This window comes from Corticium candelabrum, chromosome 1, assembly GCF_963422355.1.
Source record: "Corticium candelabrum chromosome 1, ooCorCand1.1, whole genome shotgun sequence".
Taxonomy (NCBI): Eukaryota; Metazoa; Porifera; class Homoscleromorpha; order Homosclerophorida; family Plakinidae; genus Corticium; species Corticium candelabrum.
The window spans coordinates 2,229,040-2,251,295 of NC_085085.1; the positions used below are offsets into that span (position 1 = coordinate 2,229,040).

Below are 22,256 nucleotides of genomic sequence, written 5' to 3' on the forward strand. Positions count from 1 at the left end.
CGCATTCCAATAATTTGCTTGTCCACCCCCCTAAAGCAGTACAGTAGTAATCCTAGCGCATGCGCACTCGGGCTAATAATTTTGTTACCGAGAACCCCAGTCATCTTCCCAGTAGCCCTGTGTATAGGCATAGTGAGTCAACACAATCACAACCACTCATGTAAATTAACGTACTGTGCATGACGTTTGCACACCTGGTACTGTGCATGACGTTTGCACACCTGATCGGGTAGTGAGAGCCTGTTGCTATAACACAGGGTTTCACCACTCTCTAGCCATACCAGCCATAAAAGTAGGGAAGAGACTAGCGACATGTGGCAGTGTTGAGGCCTTTAGCCTATTCACTGATTCTCTTGTTCAAGAGACTAACTTAGCTAGGCAGACTCAACCTCCCAGACCCATGTAGCGCCAATTCAATTAAATCGACGCTACATGGGTCTGGAAAGCCAAGGCTAAGCCAGACATTACGTTATTGGGATCTATTATTGCAGTTTCCTAGCAATATTAGAACCATGCATATGTAGCTACGCAATGTTTACTTTTACTTGAGTAATATACCCGTTTCCCTCCCAGCATCGATATCCCTCACTGTCTCAAGACCAATCAACAAATTCCTGGTGTACAAGCTATCTTTAATTGGAACATAAAACACAGAAATTAACTCCCATACAGTTACTTCATGCAGTAGTACCACAGTAGTAGTAGTAGTAGCAGTAGTAGTAGTTGTTGTTGTTGTTGTTGTTGTGTGTGTGTGTGTGTGTGTAATTTCAATTTTTAAATATTTTATTATACGACTACTGTGTTCTCTTATTGCCCTGTTTTTTTACTATAGACGCTTGCATGTCCTACATGCCTGTTAGCACATTACTATACACAGTACACCTCACAAGGCTATGATACAGTTACAAGTCAGTATACAAATATAACAGATCCACCTGCCAACATAAATATGATGATTTAGAATCCGTCTTCGACTTCAGAGGCGACCGTCCTCTTCTCAATGAACGTACATGCATCAGTATGTCTGGTCATCATGAACTATATGAATGTACCACCTAGGAATCAATGTATTACTTTAAATTTCAAAGCAAATAAATTTTAATTCAAACGCTTACTTGTGCTAGTGCTATTCGTACTCATACTGCCCGTTTCGGGTCTTGTCCGTCTGTCTGAAAGCACGTGACTAGGACTAAGACTCCTAGATCTGGCAATAATGAGTCAGCATATGCTTTCATCAAGTGCGCCTGTGTGTGCGTACATACCTGACATACTCTGGCGGGTGACCGTTCTGTAGGCTTTCTTGTCTTACCTCACGCTGAGTACGACCGCTATCGAGTAAGAACACCAAAGAAGAGAATGAGAAATTGTATAAGCGCTAGTAACTCTTAAGTTATGACGTCACTTACTGAAGATGGCGTCCCCTCAGCTTTACAATGTCTTAGTTACTAAAGCTTCAATGCCACCATAGCCATGCAGCTCTGTATATGGGTGCATCTAGTACTGGCTTTACACTTTGGCTCACACAAATTTCTGGCCCATGCTAATTTGGCTTAATTGGTGGCGTGTTTACACTGTGGCCAAGGTTAGATAAGGCTGGTACCTTGGTGTGGCACCAGGAACGCATCCTGGTGCCCAACGGAAATTACACGCCCATATAGACACACCTGCGCTAGACTGGTTTGAGGCTACCCACCTGCCTACATAGTACATACACACGCAGTACACACATACATAAATACATTTATTTATATATAAATACATAATTTAATTGGTTACAAGAGGCTCTAGGGCCCACGTTATGTACAGCATAATGCCATTGATATGATTAGAAAATGATTACATACGAGTAGGTATGCACACGGTGATGCCTTGTGTTCGCAGAATCACCGCTCTTCAGTCACAGTCGTGACGTCACCACCTGCTTGAGCAGCATCAAGCCTTGGTGCCAAATTTTGCTTGCTTGGTGCCCAAGACCAGCCTCTGGTGCCACCGGTGGCACCATACAGCCAGTTGGCCACCCCTGCTAGTAGTACACGGGCAAACTGGGTGTGGTGGTCCATCTGGCATGCTTTGCACTTAGCTTGAGCCAACACCATTTCCATGGAGCCAAATTAGCTCAAGCCAAGCTCAAAGCCAGTATAACACACCAAGTACAATATCTTACTAACAAATAGGCAAAAATCAAAGTTCCAACTTTGTTTTCCTCTGACCGGAAATAGCAGAGAAGTGAGGAGGAGGAAACGGTCTGACTATGTGAGACTAGCATATCCTCTCTATGATATGTAAAATGTATAAAGTGCCAGAATACTCGTGTTGTCTAGTCTACCACAAGTCATAACGGGTGCACGTACAAAGCCTATGCGCTTGTCTAAAGCAAGAAAATAACCTCTCTGCTTTGCAGGGCCATAGGATGCCACACAGTCTGTGTGGCCATGGCTGCTTTTTCAAGAAGTTGACTTTGGCCAGCGTCACAAAAACTACCATTTCCGGTCTCGGTGTTAGCCAATTAAATAAGTAATATATTTTTCAGGAAGCACTAAACTGTAATGCACATGCAGAGAAAGTACATTGTCGAGCTACTTTGTCTGCTGCTTTGTCAGAACAAGTTGTAAGATACAAAAGATACAATGACAGTAACATGACAATACAAAAGAAGCAGACAAGGTACTGGACAAGAGCATTACCCCGGCCACACTCATGTAACTCGCGCTAAGCCACATCGGTTTACATTTTGCTCCTACAGAGCTTGTTTGCCACTATACAATGTCAAAGAACACAGAGTGGTTCTTGAAGGTTTGAAAAGAATATCAGATCAGTACCTAACCCACTACATCTGCTCATAAGTTAATTGGCATCCAAAGTTACTTATCTTTGTTGCATCAGATTTTCTCATTAGATGTCAACACTTATAGATCATTCAGTGTTCCTAAATTATCACATACGGGCAATACTTGACTCCTTACTCACAATCTTGGATCAATACCAGCCTGTCACCAGGATTGTCCCTAGTCTCGAGTAGCCAAACCCCTTTTTACCGCATCATACTTTCGGACAACAATGGGTCTGGTAAACAGCCTTTGATGTTGCTGTGTGCTGCGTGGCCAGAAATCGACTATCTAAAGACCGAATTTAGTTTCTTAATGCTTCAGTAAAGACCAGACTAGTATGCGCGCAGTGTAATTCTATCTCAATTACCTTCTTGTTTCGTAGAGAACAACTCAAAGACTACAGCAGCAATGAAATGGGACCACGGGAAACGTTGAGGTCAACAGGCTTCAATTTCATGCAGGCATGATTGACGTCGTACGTCTAGTGTTATGCGCTTGTATCACAATGGAGACTGAATGCGAATGTACTCGATGCTGTTTGACGTCAAAGTGACCACGGATAGTCCAGAGTGACTCGTATCTGGAAGGACTTGGAGCTGACGTCATCGGAACAAGATGAGTCTGTCTGTGTTTGTGTAATCATCTCATGTGTTTTGTGCATTGCTTTACATCGAGTACGTTCACATCCAATACGTTCGCATTCAGTCTCAGTTGTGACACGAGCGCACAATGCTATGTACGACGTCAGTAATATGACAGATTGCCTATACTAGGAGATGGAAGCCTGTCGACGTCAACATTCCCATGGCACTTTTAATTGCTACTGTGGACATGGAGGTTTCACAAACAGCAATGACTCTATACTAGTAGCTGTAGTCTTCGAGTTGTGCTCTACAAACAAGAGAAGCTAATTGAGATAGGTACACTGCGTGCATTCCAGTCTGGTCTTAAGTAAAGTGTTTAAGAAACCAAATCCAATCTCTAGATGCCCGATTTCTGGCTACGCAGCACACAGCGACATCAAAGGCTGTTCCTTTTTTCACTCAGAAGTATGATGCGGTGGAAAAGGGTCTGGCTATGCGAGACTAGGAAGTACTCAAAGAGCAACAATGGTTGTCATGCACCGCCCACTATCTACATCAATATCAGGACTTACCCTGCTCAAGGTTTGTGAGATGACAAAACTGATAACAACGACTAAAGCCTGGTTCACAATATTGACACTAATGCCAACGTTGACACTGACGCTGGAATAGAAATGAATCCTATTCCAGCATCAGCATCAGCATCAACATCAAAAGATGCAGCCTGTGTCAAGGTGGTGTCTTTGATGTTGACGCTCAGCTGAGCGTCAGCGTCAATATTGTGAACCACTCTTGGCACAACAACCTTGGTTCTGTTGGTATTCTTTGCCGCAAGCATTTTGGATCACACCAATAAAAAGCTCTGACCATTCTTGCACACTGTTGTTCCTAGTATTGCACATGGCAAGCAGCTATCATGTGGTCAATTGCAAGCACAGTGATTACCTAAGTCAAAGAGAAACCCTTTCCTTAATATAAACCACTTTGTTCCTTTGTGCCTGAGCATTCAGTGGCAACGGTTAGTAAAACAAAGCATCTCAGTATGCAAACCAGCACCAACGCTTTTGGGTAGAGGCGTGGCAGGAAAATATAGTGTGGGGGCGTGGTCACAAGAATTTCTGCCTTGCCTTGCAAAAATCCTGGGGACAACCCTGAGCACCTGATTTTAACAGCTTGTTGCAATACACAACACACGAAAAGTCTGGTTTATATACACCTGACCCACACATTGTGCTTACCTGTATCTAAACCGAGACGACATCTTGAAAGCACTCAATATTGGCGACTTCGGTGTCCGAGCTTCCGTCCGTCTGTGACATTAAATCAATAATCACCATGGTTACCACACGTCAGATACACAAATTCTAGCAACGACGCTTGCCTATCACCTAAAGAAGGTGTGATGCTCTGCACAGATCTTCCAAAATCGCTTGCATTCTCGACGACTCTCGCAGAAAAACTCCCACTCATTCTAAGGTACAAACAGAAACAAACCCTCTAGGATAAAATCAAATGTGTCAAACAATTATGTACATACCTCTTCGATATCACAGACTTTCAGCTTCTTTCTATCAAAAGCAATATGTGATACGCGTCTCCTAGACAAAAATCATGATGTAAGTAATTCCTAATACAGTTGAGCAACAATCCAAAAAGTAAAAATTGTAGTGAACAGTCGCTGCAAGCGATCGGTTTGCAGTTCTAGAACTGAAACTGAGGGTGTGTGGCAACTGTTGGGACTGACAGAACCAAATCTAAACCAAAGAAAAATATGCTTTGTGAACTGGACTGCTACAGCATGCGCATTGAGATTTTTATGGATAATGCTTTCATTGTTGCAGCTTCAGAGGAAGCAGAAGGAAAGCCAAAGCAATGTCAACGTATACTACAGTTTCATTAACTACTTCCTGATCCCATCGACTATCAGTTCTAGCAGTTTCAGCTCCCTTAATGAAACTGTCAGAATCAGTTTTTGAACAAAACTATAAACAGCTACAAACAATGATACAAATGTTTGTTCAAGGATGCATCAAAGGGCTATATTAACTAAATATGTCAAACTGTAACCTGGAAGCTGTTGACCTCCTATTCCACAGACTATACTCTTATCATTAACTCAAGTCATGTCAGTCACCCAACATCTAGCGTCGTCCAGTTTCAAGCAACAAGCATCAACTAACTGCACACACACGTGCATGCACACACACACACACACACACACACACACACACACACATGTGCACGCACACACACACACACACACACACACACACACACACACACACACACACACAGACACAGACACACACACACACACACACACACACACACACACACACACACACACACAGACAGACAGACAGACAGACAGACAGAGCCACGGGGTTGCATCTTCCTTCTTTGTCTCAAGATTCAATCAAACTGTCAAGCTCAGCGCTGCTTGATGCCATTAGACGAGCTCCACGGGGTTCTGGTGCAGGTCTCTCAGGCTGGCGCTTCGAGCATTTGAAAGTTCTACTTGAAAACGAGCTCACAGCAGATTGTCTTTTTTCCGCTTGTTCGGCTATTGCTAGAGGCATATTGCCTGCTGCTGCAGTAACCCTCTTTTCTTCATCTCGGCTAATTGCTCTGCCCAAGTCCAATGGCGACATACGACCTATTGCAGTTGGTGAAGCTATACGCAGGTTGACAGCTCGAGCTATATGTCAACAAAAAAAGGAACTGTTCTCAAGCTTCTTCTGCCCCATCCAGCATGGTGTGGCAACCGAGTGTGGCACTGAGCTGATTGTCCATCACATTGAGCTACTCCTCCAGCACAATCCCGACTGGGTTGTATTAAAATCTGATGTCAGAAATGCATTCAATTCCATCAGCAGACAACAGATGTTGGAGCAAGTGGTCGGGTCATTTCCAGATATCTTGAATCATGTAGCTCAGATGTATGGGAGGATCAGCCCATTGGTATTCATGCAAGGTATCACTCCAGTTACAATCGAATCTGCAGAAGGGGTCCATCAAGGCGACCCGCTGGGGCCAGTTCTATTTGCCACTGCCATTCATTCTGTTCTAAAAGATCTTCAGGAGATGCATCCGAAGGTTCGTATCTTGGCATACTTGGACGACGTCTTTGTACTGGGTCACCCTACGGATATTCAGTCTGCCTTTCAAGATCTGAAAAAGTCTTTTTTTGCCATCAACATGATCATTGCAGATTCAAAGTGTGAGATCTACTGCCCTTCTACACGTGATCCTGTTGAAGGCTTTGACTGCATACCAGTCACTGATGATGGAGCCATCTTTCTTGGAGCACCCGTAGGCACACCTTCATTTGTTGCCTCCTCTTGCTCGAACATCGCAAAGTCAAAATTCTTACTGTGTAACGAACTTGTTCAATTGGGAGACATACAGAGTGCCATGCTCTTGTTGAGAGGCTCTCACGTCCCTTGCCTGAATCACTTGGCACGCTCAGTTCGTCCTGAGTTGCTCACACAAGCAGCTTCAATTCACGACTCTCAGACAAGAAAGACATTTTGCCATCTACTTGGGTTCAACGAGATTGAGGACATGCCTTGGCGCCAAGCTGTTTTGCCAATTAGACTTGGTGGCTTTGGCATGACTTCGTTGGCTTTTGTGTCGCAGCCTGCCTTTGTTGCATCCTGGGCTCACGCCATTGTGGAACTGCCTCTTCGTTTTCCAAGTCTCTTTCCAGCTGTTGACAGCCTAGTTAATTCAACTACTGGGGCTCTTAATAACGCCCTGACCCAATCTGTCCCTGATGGAAAGCATATTTCCGAATATCTGACATCTGCAGGCAAAGTTCAGCATCAGCTATCCATGTCATTTGCTCGCTGTGAGGCAGAAATCTTGTTCACAGATGCACCCACAGCCCGAGACGCTGCACGACATCGATCTACAAAAGGAAAAGGAGCTGGTGCATGGCTGAACGCAATCCCAACTTCAGAAGTGCTCGCACTAAATTCTTACGAGTATCGTTTAGCGTCCTTGCTGAGGTTGGGCTTGCCCATTCCACTTTCTGACTGGATGACAACATGCAACTGTGGTGCCTCCCTGGACAGCAGTGGGTACCATCTGCTAACATGCAAAACCGGTGGAGGGCCAGTTTGGTCGCACGAATCGCTTGCATCAGTCTGGTCTGATTGCCTGCGGGAGCTGCACATCCATCATCGAAGGGAACCGAGGCATCGGTATGCCAATTCCAATGACCGGCCAGACATTGTAGCCTTCGACTCAGACTCTGGGTGCAATGTGGATCTGGACATAGCTCTAGCACACCCATGGAGCTCGGACATCTTCCCTAGATCTTCGGAAACAGATGGCGCCGCTGCTGAGAGAAGAGAGGAGAGAAAAAAGTCAAAATACGAGAAGGATTGTCTACCAGGTGGAACTGCTGTCAGTCTCATTCCTCTGGTTATGGAGCATTTTGGACGCTGGGGTGTCATGGGAAGAAACTTCCTGCAGAAACTAGCAAAGAAATCATGTGACGAAATTGGTAGACCAAACGCTGCAGAGTTCCTTGACTTTTGGCGAAAAAGATTCTCCCTTCAGCTGCAAAAATGCAATGCCAAAGTCATACTGAGGAAGATGGCAAGCTTGTCAAGTGACACAAGTAGCGCTAAGTACTCAACCCAGTTCTTTAGCCACTAGGCTGACCTGGGTTATCTTTTAAGTTAAGTTGTTACTGTTTTTTAGTGCTTTTTCCTGTGTACTGTAGCACCTAAAACATTATGTCATTGCCTAGCACTCTTTGTATGATAGATGAATGTTTGAAAATATATGTGAAAGACAGACAGACAGACAGACTACCATTGACAGACAGACAGACAGACAGACAGACAGAAACACACACACACGCACACACACACACACACACACACGTGCACACACACACACACACACATGTGCACCTACACACACGTGCACACACACACACAGACACAAGCACACACACAGACACAGACACAAGCACACACACACACACACACACACACACACACACACACACACACACACACAGGCACACACACACACACACACACACACACACACACACACACACACACACACACAAACAGACACAAGCAGACACACACACCCCTAATCCTAATCCCAAATGTCAGGAGCTGCCTCTCAGAGGTCACTCCCCCAGCTGTTAAGCTGGGCCCTGTCTGCAACTCAGGAAACTCTGGGCCTGCGCTAGCAAACTCCAGGAGCCAGGAGAGGCACTCGCAGGAGCACCGACTTGTGAACCCAACTGTGGTGTGAGCACCTGAAGTCTCACCCGGACCCAGTGTCTGATGTCACGTCACAGCTGATAGCCGCTTAGGACCCCAGTCAATGACCAGGTACTCATTTATACTCCTGAGTCAAGAGAAGCAAATGTGTGTTAGTTTCTTGCTTAGGGAAATTATGCCATAGCTCGCCATCACTGTGACTTGAACATACGACCCTTCAAGGTCCTGGATGTAAGCGCTCTGTGAGATGACTCTCTAACACACACACACACACACACACACACACACACACACACACACACACACACACACACAGACACACACAGACACACACACACACACACACACACACACACACACACACACACACACTCAGACGCACACACAGACACAGACAGACAGACACAGACAGACAGACAGACAGACAGACAGACAGACAGACACACACACACACACACACACACACACACACACACACACAGTATCCTCTCCCTATATTCATTACATTTCTGTTTAATCCATCATGTTTGCCGTTTTCATAACAAGTGTCACCGAATCTACTCACCAGGGCAATCCAAGACGTCTGATATGATCCGGAGATTTTCCATCATAGACAGACAGACCGGCCCACGACACCGCAAGACGAACGATTCTCTCTCTCTGATCCTAACGACACGACAAGCTTAGCAGCATGCAGTATCAATACACACACAAAAGGTAAACTAACAATGGAATGAAACAGCACTGTTACAGATAGGAAATGAGCACCGTATAGTTCTAGACAACATGCTCGATCGAGAAACTTGTAATCAGCTTCGGCAGGCGTGAGACCGCTGTAATACAAACAACATATCAGAATATGCAATAATTTTAAATAAATAATATCTAATAAATAATTAAATAAGTAAATAATATAAAATAATTAATTAAATAAATAATATAAAATAATTAATTAAATAAATAAATTATTAATTAAATAATATCTAATAAATAATTAATTAAATAAAAAATACATAATAATTAATTAATTAAATAAATACTAAAATAAGTAATTAATTAAATAAATAATATCTAATAAATAATTAAATAAATACACAACCGAAAGTCAAATGTATTACCGTATAAGATGAAACATTGGCGAGAATCTATTTTGGCGGTTTGCTAAGAAATTGAGGAAAAGGGATATTGGCAGATTTTATTTTGATGGTTGGACATCGTTTGATAACTGATCTATGTCTTACTCTAAGTGGTCTTGATGTGTTTGTGATTGACAGCTGTGTTCGCGTGGCTCACATTTCCCCAACTTACTGCATGGTCTCCAACTACTGCCTAGACACAACAGATGGCAAGCAAGGATTACCCACCATCTTACTGATCCACGTGCCTGATGATGTCAACATATCCCTGTGGCGAAATAAATAGCGGATTTTATATTGTTGGTTGCTGAAAAATCCGCCAATCCGCCAAAGTAAATTCCTTGCCAATATTTTGTCTTATACGGTATACATAAGGTAATCTGGGGTAACTCCGTGAGTAATTTGATACACGCCCGTATGAGTGTTGTAGTTGCTTGATGTTACTACGGTATGGAGTAGTAGCTTTCTGCCAATCAGCATGTGGGCGACTATCTCTAAAATCTCAATCGTTCTTTAGATTGAGTTCTTTAGTTCGTCAGCACTGCTATTCTTGTGGGTGGAGCAACTTTGTGAACAGAGTTTTGTTCTGGCAACTACAACTTATGAATGGTTGTAACTATTGCTTGCTCGGGAATGTTTATCTACTGCATCTATTTTGTAGTGACAAATAAGGCATACCAACTAGATCTTTCGCCGTACCCAATGAAGTTGCTGTGAGGTGTAGGAGGCGTTTTTGTTGCTATGAAACTCATATTCCTACGTCAAGTAGTTTACTAATAGTAGAAGAGATTCAAATCCTAAACTGGAGGTAAGCCGCTTCACGCTCGAATAGGGTTAGATATTCATGGAGTTACCCCGGATGACCCTATACGATAATAAACATCCAGGGATATGAGTGTTAATAAATAAACAACAGAAAGTCTAAACATCCTACACACACACACACACACACACACACACACACACACACACATGTGCATGCATGCATGCACGCACGCACACACGCACACACACACACACACACACCAACATTGATTGGCCACTCGTTCACCCAACAAACAAACAAACAAACGAACACACAAACTGGCACAAAGAGTACTTCAAGCACACAAGCAGCCTACAACAACAAAAGTCCTACATACTACACAGTCATTACGTGTGAGTCTGATGAAGTTCTGACACTCTCTTCAGCATCCGCTCACTCTGCACAAAAGACACGTATCACCGATATCACCTACAAACCATCTAGACTCAATCCGATACACAAATCTTGAAAAATTCAATAGTCTCCAGGTAGTCTGCCTTGTGCTTGTCCAAATCATAATCGCCAAGCTCAGCTACAATACAAACATTCAGTACTAATAAAATCAAGAGCTCTAGCACACAAAGGTATTCAAATGTTCAATACATTACGGTGAGAACATGCATCCAGTTTACTTAATATTTTGAAAATTACTTAATTTTTGAAAAATTAAAATTTTCAAAAAATTAAAAAAATAAATTTAAAATTTTTTAAAATTAAAATTTCCTAGAAATTAAAATGTTAAAGCAACTAAAATTTAGAAATTAAAATTAAAGAAATTAATTTAGAAATTAAAATAAATTAAATTTTCAAAAAATTAAATTTAAAAAAAATAAATTTTTTTAAAATTCAAATTTTTTAGAAATTCAAATTTTAAAAATTGAAATTTAGAAGTATAACTTAGAAATTAAAAGAAATAAAATTTTTGGAAATTCAAATTTTAATAAATTGAAAATTTAAAAAAATTTAATTTTAAACCCCCTAATATTTATTTAATAATTAACATGATCTGACACTATCAGGACATGCAGCTGTCTGTCTGTCTGTCTTGATGGTCGACCTTGTGCGTAGAGAGATCCAAACAGCACAGCTGCATCAACAGCACATGGCAACCTACCACACACATACACATATTGAATGGCACAACAATCAGACTGCAATATATGCAACACGTGCTGACCGCCCGTCCAGTAAATCTTTCCTGACTTGCAGACAGACAAGATACCTAGTTGTGAGGTGTGTATTACACTCAACTTGTATTGTTGCATTAGTTGGGTATTCAATTCAATTAACCTCGTGATGTCTTCTATGATGCTGCTGGGACTCTCTGGATACAACTTGACCACAAACCAGAATGAGCAATGAACATCTGTGAAACATATGTTGATCAAATGACTGTTCTCAACTATAGTGTAATTCAGACAATATCAATTGACTATACCTCCGAAGTCAGACAAATAGACAAACACACAAACAAAAACAGACAAACAGGCGGTCAGACAGACAGACAGGCGATCAGGCAGACAGAGAGACAGACAGACAGAGAGACAAACAGACAGACAAACAGACAAGCGGTCAGGCAGACAAACAGAGAGACAAACAGAGACAGACAGACAGACAGACAAATAGACAGACAGACAGACACATACTCACAGAAAAGACAGACCGACAGGCAGGCAGACAGGCGGACAAACAGACAGACATATGTCTGAGACAGCCATATCCAGCTTCTACTAGAAGCCAACAATGACTGGATTGTTCTGAAGACTGATGCTAAAAATGGCTTTAATTCAATCCACCGCTCCCATTTGCTGCAACAAGTGATGAAATCTTTTCCTATCTTGACAAATCGTGTCATGCAAATGTATTCTGGGTTTGGTCCTCTGGTCTTCCTACAGAACAACGTCCCAGTTATTTTGTCATCTCAAGAAGGCATCCATCAGGGAGATCCTCTAGGACCAGTTCTGTTTTCTTTAGGCATACAACAAACCCTGGTTGATTTGCAAAGCAATTTCCAAGCAATAAGACTGCTAGCTTATCTTGATGATGTTTCTTAGTTGGACCAGCGAAACATGTCCTTGATGCTTTTCCACTCTTCAACCTGAATTTTTCAAAATAGGATTGGAAATACAGGAAACAAAATGTGAAATATACTGTTCATACGACAAAGAAGACACCTTCTCTTCTGAATATACCATACCCGTTTCGAGTGAAGGCATTGTGATACTAGGAACACCAATTGGAAAACGTGAATATGTTGCACGAGCATGTTCCACTATTGCAGAAAAAGGGAATGATCTTTGTAGACAGCTTGTCGACTTGGATAATGTGCAAGCATCCATGTTGCTTCTTAGATACTGTCATATCACACGGCTAAATCACTTAGCAAGAGGAACGTGTCCAGAAACACTGGCACAGGCAGCTACTATCCATGACAAGCAAACAAAATCTACCTTCTCTTGTTTGCTAGGAAATGTTGACATCAGTGGAAATATGTGGAAGCAAGCAACGTTGCCAGTAAGACTAGGAGGTTTTGGTATGACTTCCCTAAACAAAGTGGCACCCTTTGCTTTTGTTGCCAGCTGGGCACATTCTCTTAAGCTATTGCCTGATCGCTTTCCTGTTCTTCGAGATCAAGTCAACTCTCTGGTGACATCATCTAATCATGCGAGTGATATTGGGCTAACTTTAGAACACCATCTCAAAGATATTTCCAAATTGTCGGATTTGTTGCCTAACACAAAAAAGTTGCAACATCGTCTAACAACAGAATTTGTACAATCAAAAGCAGATCAGTTGATTGAAACTGATTGTAACCGAGATGCAGCACGATTGCGTTCAATTAGAGGTAAAGGAGCAGGAGCATGGTTAGATTCCATTCCATCTTCAGAGAAGTTTGCACTTTCATCTGGCAATTTTGTCTTGGCGGATTCTCTCAAATTGGGTCTACCTTTGTCTTTACCACCTTGGGCCACTAAATGTGAATGTGGAAAGTCACTAGATGTTGAAGGGTACCATTTACTAACGTGCAAAATGGGTGGAGGCCCAGTTTGGTCTCACAATTCTGTTGTTTTGTGCTGGTCTGAATGCATGAGCAGTCTACAATGCCAGCATCAAATTGAACCAAAAGATAGATATACAACATCCAACAATAGAGCAGATATTGTTGTGTTTGACTCAACATGTGGGGGAAATGTCGAGCTTGATGTGGCCCTTGCTCACCCCTGGAGCCAGGACATTCTGCGAAGTGCAGCAACTACGGATGGAGCTGCAGCAAGAAGAAGAGAAGACATCAAACATAGCAAATATTCTCAAGAGCAGTTGCCTGGAGGGTACACTCCTACCCTTATTCCACTACTTTTCGAGCACTTTGGTGGGTGGGGAGAAGAAGCATCAATGTTCCTCAATAAACTTTCCAAACTATATAGAGATGAAGAAGGAAGAAACAATCCCTCAGATTTTAAAACACATTGGAGAAGACGCTTGTCAGTACAACTTCAGCGTTGCAATGCCTCGGTGTTGGCTAGAAAGATGATCAGAGTAACATATGGACAGAATACTGACCAGAGTTTAGATGTTGTTCAACTTTCAATTCAGTAAACTAAATTTCGGTTTGTAGGCTCCGTAGGGGAGCTTTTTAATGCTAATTGTTATTTGTGTAATTGTAATTGTAGTTGTGACAGAAAGACAGACAGAAAGACAGACAGACAGACAGTCACACAAACCGACACGCAAACAAACCGAAAACAAACAATGCAATTCATACAGAACAGAGCAATGCCCTCACTATATACCTTTCAACTGCTTTTTCATAGTTTTCTCTCCATCTAAGAACGTCTACACTCACACAAGCATACAGTGCACTCTTGAGCCCAAGCGGACAAAGACACTTCAATGCTAACCAATTGCTTCTTCGAATCCACAAACTGCAGCCCAAAGTACTCTGTCTCCCTGAGATTCAGAACATCGAACACGTGATCAAGCAGCGCACAACCTTTAGCGCTCTTCTAAACAACCAGATCATACTCATCAAAAATCAATAAAAAATCAACAAGCACATTACACATGACAACATGTGCCCAGCAACGTCATTTGTTTGTATGGACACCTGTGTTTCAACTGTTTTATATGTATGTACTGCACTATGTTGTCGCACATAGTGCAGTTCTCACTCGGGGCTCATACACAAGCACACACGTATTCAGTGTAAGATCCAGCAACTTGTGGTTGATCAGGCATCCAGAAAAGCTATTGGACATCATACTTTGGCTTATAGCAGCGACGTATTGTTATAATAAATCTAAATATGTATTAACATAAAGTATGCATGCATAGTTTCATAAAAGTGACGGTAAACATGTGTGTGTGTGTGTGTGTGTGTGTGTGTGTGTGTGTGTGTGTGTGTGTGTGTGTGTGTGTGTGTGTGTGTGTGTGTGTGTGTGTGTGTGTGTGTGTGTGTGTGTGTAACAAGGCACAGAACGTTTGTACACTTTTCTGCTTTTGCTTTTTGAATGAACTGAAGTTACTACAAATTTAGCAACAGAAAGTCTTTACGTTGTGACTAGATTTAAACAAACTATAACACGAAGCAGACTACGACACATAGTCACCTGCATTAACAAACATCGAAATGGCCGCCATGCTGGCTGAACAGATGCACCAACCGTTTGATAAGTTACGATCGGACATGACCATGACTTAGTCGGACAAATTTCCAATGACTGACTGTTATACACTCACTCACACACACACACACACACACACACACACACACACACACACACACACACACACACACACACCACTACACGTACAACTATATGACTGTCATTGACACACACAAAAGACCAATACAACAACCTATCCTATATTACATTCATACCACCCCATTCTCCTAGTTAGTTTGTTCGTCAACCTTGCTACCATCTTCAAAAAGCTAATATTGGATACACCTTTTTGTCTAGATTTTGTCACTCCCAGACTCCACCAAGTCGAGCCATAATCGAGGTGACTGCTCCATGAAACTTTCTACATCTCTCCTGTGCATTGCTACCATTTCTCGTATTACACGTTAATTAACTAAAACATCTCAAAAATGGAAGAGAAATCTGTCCTAAACTGTTTGCCTTCTTTCCTATAAAACTAATTAGTTGTTGAGGTCAATGATGGTTTCAACTGTTTCATTGGATTGAATGTTTACTTGACAACCACAACAATGTATACATATAGCACAAACACAGAACACAAACCTACATTCTCAATTAGAGTAAAAGCTAATCTGGTCTTGAAACAACATTTCAGGCCATCCTTCATCATACACATTTACACAAAATTGTAGCTCTGTCCCACTTAATTAATCAAGACTCAGTTAGAACAAATTGTATACATTCCATACATATTTGGAACTGCTATCCAGTACAGTAGAACTGGACGACAAGTTCTAGAGCTGGATGACTAAGCTGGATGGCAAGTTTCTGGAACTGTTCCGTTTCGTGCATGTTTGTACTCATGCACGTGTTTGGCACATTATTTTTGTCATGCATGGTACAGCCGCGACAGCTTTTGAAACGTATTTGGGCAAAGCTGTTATAATTGATGGCAGAACAACTTGTTCCAGAGAACTAGGATGGCCATCTGGACAGACAATCATATCCACAAAATAAGTAAAAATTAAAATTTGCTCTTCAAATTTAAATTTTGGCTGCAACAACTGAAGATAACTGATAAAATTTGAAATGTTAATCAGAAAATTTAAAAAATAAAAATTAGTATTGAGAATTGAAATTAAAAATTAAAATGGAAATGAAAGAGTCGCAAACTTTGGTTCTAGAACTGGATGTGTGTTGTGTGTGTTTGTGTGTGTGTTGTGCGTGCGTGTGTGACAATGTGAATGTGTGTGTGTGTGTGTGTGTGTGTGTGTGTGTGTGTGTGTGTGTGTGTGTGTAGTGCATGCGTGCGTGTGTCAATGTGTGTGTGTGTGTGTGTGTGTGTGTGTGTGTGTGTGTGTGTGTTGTGCGTGCGTGCGCGCGTGTGTCAATGTGTGTGCTGTGCGTGAGTGTCAATGTGTGTCAAGTGGTGTGTGTGTGTGTGTGTGTGTGTGGTGTGTGTGTGTGTGTGCGTGTGCGTGTGTGTGTGTGTGTGTGTGTGTGTGTGTGTGTGTGTGTCAAACGTAAACGCAATAATCAACACACATATTCAATAAATTTGTCCATACTTCATTACAATCAAACATTTCAATGTATCGCTTGCCACACACACGTACAGTTCCACAGAAACCCGATAAATGCAGCTGCATGTGTGTGGTAGGCGGGTGTATCCTCACAATGCACGCGACAGCCTGCAGGTGGCCTAAGTATCCATTACCGTCTCCACAGAGTCTTCCACTCTACTCTCAGCAATCTCGAACAGCCGACGTAGCGCAGTACATGTACGACACGATTGCGACACCGTCGCACACCGCAACGTGCCGGCATTCTCGTCCAATTCTCACCCTTCCTCTGCGGTTACTAATTGGCTACGCATGCAGCGACAGCTAATGTTGCCTGACCACTCGCTAGAGACGTGCGTCTATCTAAACTCCAACGCTGCGCACCGCTCCTCCACGCAGCCACCCGAATCTCCACGCATTTCATTCATCGACACGTTTGGTCTTGCTGCGCAGGCTGATGGCTTCATCTGCAAGTGAGAATGTGCGTGCTGTGGATGCGTATGGCGAGTCGACGGCTTACCTGTATCTCTACGGACAGATACGACTTGTCGAGAAGGTCGACGCGGCAGAGAAACGCCATGGAATCGGCCGCACGCGACCAGGAAATTTGACTGATATTATTAATTTCAACCAGCCGCCGGCCACCCACGTGCAGACACCCACTCATTCGGACGCATGCGCATTCTCACACACGAGACACATTTAAGACAGTACTGTACTTATACAGTAGTGTCGTATTTTTATTTTCATACAACAGACCAACTGTTAATGTGTGGCAGGTAGATAATAGCTGATCGTGTGGCTTGCTGTGTTCAAAGTTTAGGTCACCACGTGGTCAAGCACGTGCACGAACTCGAGTCTATTCTGTTTACAATGTATATCCGTTTGTAACATTTTTATTAATTAATCGAGTTTAAAACTACTGTTAAAGTTAAGTTTTTAATAATTATATAATTTACAATAAAATTATTAGTTTTTATTAATAATTAATATATGATAATTTGGCAAGTAAGTATTTGTGTATTATTTACATAAATTAATAAAAAATGTTTTAAATCATAATTTAATTATATAATATAATAGTATCACAGTAGAACCTCGCTAATCCGAATCTTCAAATTACCTTTGGCGCCCTGCCTTTTGTACCCAGATTCTATTGGGTGCTACAATATTTTTAGTATTTTTAATTTAAATCCGTTACATTAAATACGTAAGTAAATGCGCTAGTAGTCTGGGTGTCCGAGGCAAAGTCTGGACCTCCAAGGCTACATGTTTTGGTATTTTTGGTAATCCAAACAACTCGACTAATCCGAACGGGGCTTGGCACAATAATATACGAATTAGCGAGGTTCTACTGTATCGTAAAACGATAACGACTAATGATGCAGCTGTATTTGTTTACAACACTCAGATGTTAAGTGATATCCCATTAATTAATTAATTAACTGTACATTGCAGAGGTCATATTACAATACAAAGATGGTAAGCAACAGTAGAGAATGTCGCAGGCTATCAAGACGAAACACAACGAGAAGAGGAGTCAAAAATATCAAGCAACTACTCGCGAAACAAGAGCGACTGTGAGTTGATGTCAAGACAGCAGACCGTTTAGTGGCCTTGCTAATTAGCTACTTCCTCCATTAGCCGCATTCTTGTTGTAAGACCATACCTTCCTAATGAGTCAAAAACCCTAACGACTCTTGATAAGTAAAAGCTTTGTCAAACCGCTGCATACGTCTTCGTTACCCTAACTATAAAAAATCCGAGAAATTGCGGTTTTGAGCGATACCAAGATTGTTACTGTCCGTCCTATTGCGCAGAAGTTATTACAGATTTTCAAAGCGCAAAGTCAAAGCGAACAGAGAGTTTTTTTAGTAGATCCGTCACAGTACTGTACATTATTTATACGTAATTGCGCTAGTGTTCTGGGTGTCCGAGGCAAAGTTTGGACCTCCAAGGCCACTTGTTTTGGTATTTTTGGTAATCCAAACAACTCGACTAATCCGAACGGAGCTTGGCACGAAGATAACGGATTAGCAAGGTTTTAGTGTATCATAAACCGATAACTAAATTTCTTTTAAAAATACGGTACCGCCCCCGTTTTCCAAAGGTCTGGCCACGCGAGGAAGCAAATTACGTGACCAGTAGAAAAATGGCTTTGCCATTGCCAAAACGGGCACGAGTTGAAGGCGATAGGAAGGTGTGCATGGTGACTGGAGGAACGGGAATGGTCGGGAAGGCGATCGAGCATGAAATCAAGGCGCAGCGGCCGGAGGGCGAGAAATGGATTTTCCTGTCGAGGAAGGACGCTGATCTGCGGTGAATGTCGTGCGTGTTTGTTTGCGTGACGTTCGTGTTGTGAGTGTGTGCGTGCGTGCGTAGTGACATGGGGGCCACAAGAGCTGTGTTTGAGAAATACCGTCCGACGCACGTTCTCCACCTTGCTGCCATGGTTGGTGGCCTATTCAAGAACTTGAAATACAAGGCAGACTTCCTGGTGTGTGACGTAGTCAGTGACGTTGCGTTCGTCGTGTTGTGGTGTATTGCGGTAGTGTTGAGGCTTCCAGTCAGGATTTTGGTAAGGCGTCGCGGTATGGGCGTGGCACATGAGTCTGGTACGTGGGCGTGGCATGTAATGTTTGCAAATTTCAGAAAGAAAATTTTTGCTGGTTTGGGGAGTGGTTTAGGGCACCTTTTGTAAACCGTTTGCTTTTGTTGTATTGCAGAGGAGGTAGAAAGTTAGCGCAGCGCTACACCCCGAGCGATCTAACTATTCAGCCAATAGGCACCTTTGAAGCCTCGTATTTGAACCATGTGCCTACTTCAGTCTGCCTTGAGCCACTGTGAGTGCAACATCTGGATATCCTCCAAGTGTTTGTGACTCTTTATTATTATGGCGCAAATCAGCCGAAGTGGGGAGGTAGAGGCAGCATTTGACAGATTTGTTTGACCATGCCTACTTGATGGATTAGCGTTGCCACATTTCGTAACTCTTACGATTTCGCTCGATATCAGGTCCACCAGAATACGTGAAAGTCATAGTATCTTGTATGTGTACCGTAGGTGACTGCTTTGCAGGTAGGAAGTGTGAACATTAGTCGCTGTCAGAATCCCAGAGTAAGGTGTACTCAGCGTAAGGTTTATTACCAGTTGGAGACGTCTGTCTTTAGTTACCGTTAGGTTTTGACTGCCTTGCTAGCTAACTGCCAAATTTGCCTGTAGGTGTACCTTTAATGCACGCTAGTTTTCTACATCACACAGAGATGTGGTCGCTTCTCACCTAAAACAGCATGGATAACTTAGGATAACTCACAATACAGCATTCTATAACAACTCGTTTTGTCTCACAAGACAATGAAAAACAAAGGTCGTGGAACCACAGAAAGACCGAACATTATTAACCACTGACGGCGTAACCATGTGAAGTTCACCTGTAAACATAAATTCACAAAGCAGCTTTTATCAGTCATTATTTAGCGTACATCCAGACATATAGCCAGACAGAAACAGCAAACAACATCCAGAGAAGATCAAATTTGCCTATGGGCGTGCCTTTAACACACGCTAGCTTTCTACCTCTTCTGGGTGTACTGACTGAAACTCAGCCTCTACAAATCACACTGAGACACTGGCTGATTGCTAGTAGGGTATGGATTACATTCTTAAAGCGACACTGTCAAGATTTTAGCCTCGGATACCTAGCGTCTAAATGCCCCTGCAAACTTGAATTTAGTTAGAAATTTTTCAAGTTTTCCAAAACGACGAACCGTTGGCAAGTGCACCCATAGTTATATTGCGTTATCTGCCATGTTTTGGCAATAGATCGACTTTTGTCGTGCTTTGAGTGCCTGACTGCTGCTAGATCGTTGTACTGACTAGGTCATTGTGCATCAATTTGATACGTCGTATAAGTTTTGCTAATATAGAGCAGGTATAGCATTTGTTTTGGACTTCGAACGGTTCCTTTCTACAGCGAAAACGGGCTCTTTACAAGCCGTACGTGATGGACAAGTCTGGGAAGTTGTCGCCGATCTTACTTTGGTATCTCAGAAGAGAAGCCACAGAGGTGCACATCAAGGGGTAGGACGTCGTCACAAGTGCACAGCAAGTGTTATGAAGACCCTTCTAGTATGCATAGTATCTAGTATGTGTACTATTGTCACAAAACGCCATTACGCTGTCCTAGGAGTCACGATGTAGGTTTGTGCAAAGTGTGACACGTCTAGAGTGCCCAAGCATGCACATAAATCTTGACAGTGGTGCTTTAAGCGTTTCTCGTTACTGTTACTGGGCAACAAATCCAATTACATACTATAATAGTATGCAATTAGAGACTCATGATTGACAAGTCTCCGCCTTCTCCCTCATTGTCACTGTAACTGAGTATGTTGGAGGCATAGCGCCATCTCTGAAAGCGTAGCGGGTATGTTGAAAGCGTAGTGGGCCACTATGCCTTAGTATGCCTGGCTAGAACCCTGGTGTTTATTTGCATGTCAGTTTGTCTGTCTCTCTTTTTGTCTGTCTGTCTGTCTTCTGTTTGTCTGTCTATGTGTCTGTCTGTCTGTCTGTCTATCTGTCTGGTTGTCATGATCATATATTTCTTAGATCAAACTAATGCACATTTCTGCAATAAAATTAAAAGGCTACAACTAAAATGAAAATGTCTATAAATCACTAGTGCAAGAAAGCCAATGTGGGAAGACCTAAGTGCTGAGAGTTATGTGCTTCTCAGGTCTATGACATTTTCTGTCTGTTTGTTTGTCTGTCTTTCTGTCTGTCTGTCTGTCTATCTGTCTGTCTGTCTTCATATGTTTTCATAAATGAATGCTATTACAACTAAAACTATTTAAAATGTTCCAGAGACCCAATCCAAAGATGTAGAATTTGGTTGCAAAGAAGGCTTCCAGAATCAACGAAGTCTGCACACATGGTTTGAATAAATGAAAGATTTCCAAAGGGAAATCCAGAATCTTGCAACCATGAGATGAAACAGGAATTGACTGAAATTGTTCACAAGCCACATTACCTGCTGATGGTGGACAGTAAAACTCACATTTGCTGTTTGATATCTCTAGACCAAGAGCAGAGAGAGATGGCTTGAGATCCTCAAATGCTGACATTATCTTATATGGTAGCCCCAGTATGATAATATTATCCAGGTAAGCTAGCACTGTGACATCATCATGATTAGATTGAACTTTAAGAAGAACAGGGTGTATAGCAGTGGAAAACAATGCAGGCCCCAAAGGGTCGCCTTGATGGACACCTTCCTGCAATGACAAACTGACAGTTGAATTGCCTTGACAGATGATGAGATCATTGAAACCCAAATACATCTTTGAAACATGATTTCCAATATCAGGAAATGACTCATAAACTTGGCGAATCATATCATTCCTGATGACAGAGTAAATGCACATTTGATATTCGTTTTCAGTAGTACCCA

The 22,256-nt window shown here is 42.3% G+C and overlaps 3 protein-coding genes across 5 annotated transcripts in view; 2 read left to right on the forward strand and 1 right to left on the reverse strand.

The window, feature by feature from the left end:
• Positions 1-795: 795 nt before the first annotated feature.
• LOC134187669 (protein 4.1-like) lies at positions 796-17,411 on the reverse strand. Its single transcript, XM_062655825.1, has 16 exons — positions 17,331-17,411; positions 14,505-14,609; positions 14,397-14,439; positions 11,896-11,971; positions 11,783-11,827; positions 11,663-11,715; positions 11,064-11,137; positions 10,957-11,003; positions 9,392-9,497; positions 9,230-9,330; positions 4,950-5,010; positions 4,801-4,883; positions 4,651-4,722; positions 1,263-1,328; positions 1,116-1,204; positions 796-1,055 (listed from the first exon to the last, which is right to left on the reverse strand). The coding sequence occupies exons 1-16, from the start codon at positions 17,388-17,390 to the stop codon at positions 1,039-1,041; spliced, it is 1,098 nt and encodes a 365-aa protein (XP_062511809.1). The 5' UTR covers positions 17,391-17,411; the 3' UTR covers positions 796-1,038.
• LOC134191881 (uncharacterized) lies at positions 7,386-8,225 on the forward strand. Its single transcript, XM_062660519.1, has one exon. It carries the CDS (start codon positions 7,454-7,456, stop codon positions 8,075-8,077), a length of 624 nt encoding a protein of 207 aa, XP_062516503.1. The 5' UTR covers positions 7,386-7,453; the 3' UTR covers positions 8,078-8,225.
• A 1,526-nt stretch (positions 17,412-18,937) lies between the features above and the next one.
• The window catches only part of LOC134182670 (GDP-L-fucose synthase-like), a 9,510-nt gene continuing 6,191 nt past the window's right edge, over positions 18,938-22,256 (forward strand). Inside the window, exons 1-2 of one of the 3 annotated variants that reach the window (XM_062650102.1) lie at positions 18,938-19,129; positions 19,193-19,307. In XM_062650102.1, coding sequence (XP_062506086.1) covers positions 18,963-19,129; positions 19,193-19,307 — 282 coding nt within the window. In that variant the 5' untranslated portion in view covers positions 18,938-18,962. Of the gene's footprint in view, positions 19,130-19,192; positions 19,308-21,670 lie in introns of those variants that run through there. The other 2 variants (XM_062650113.1, XM_062650108.1) reach the window with 2 other exon arrangements.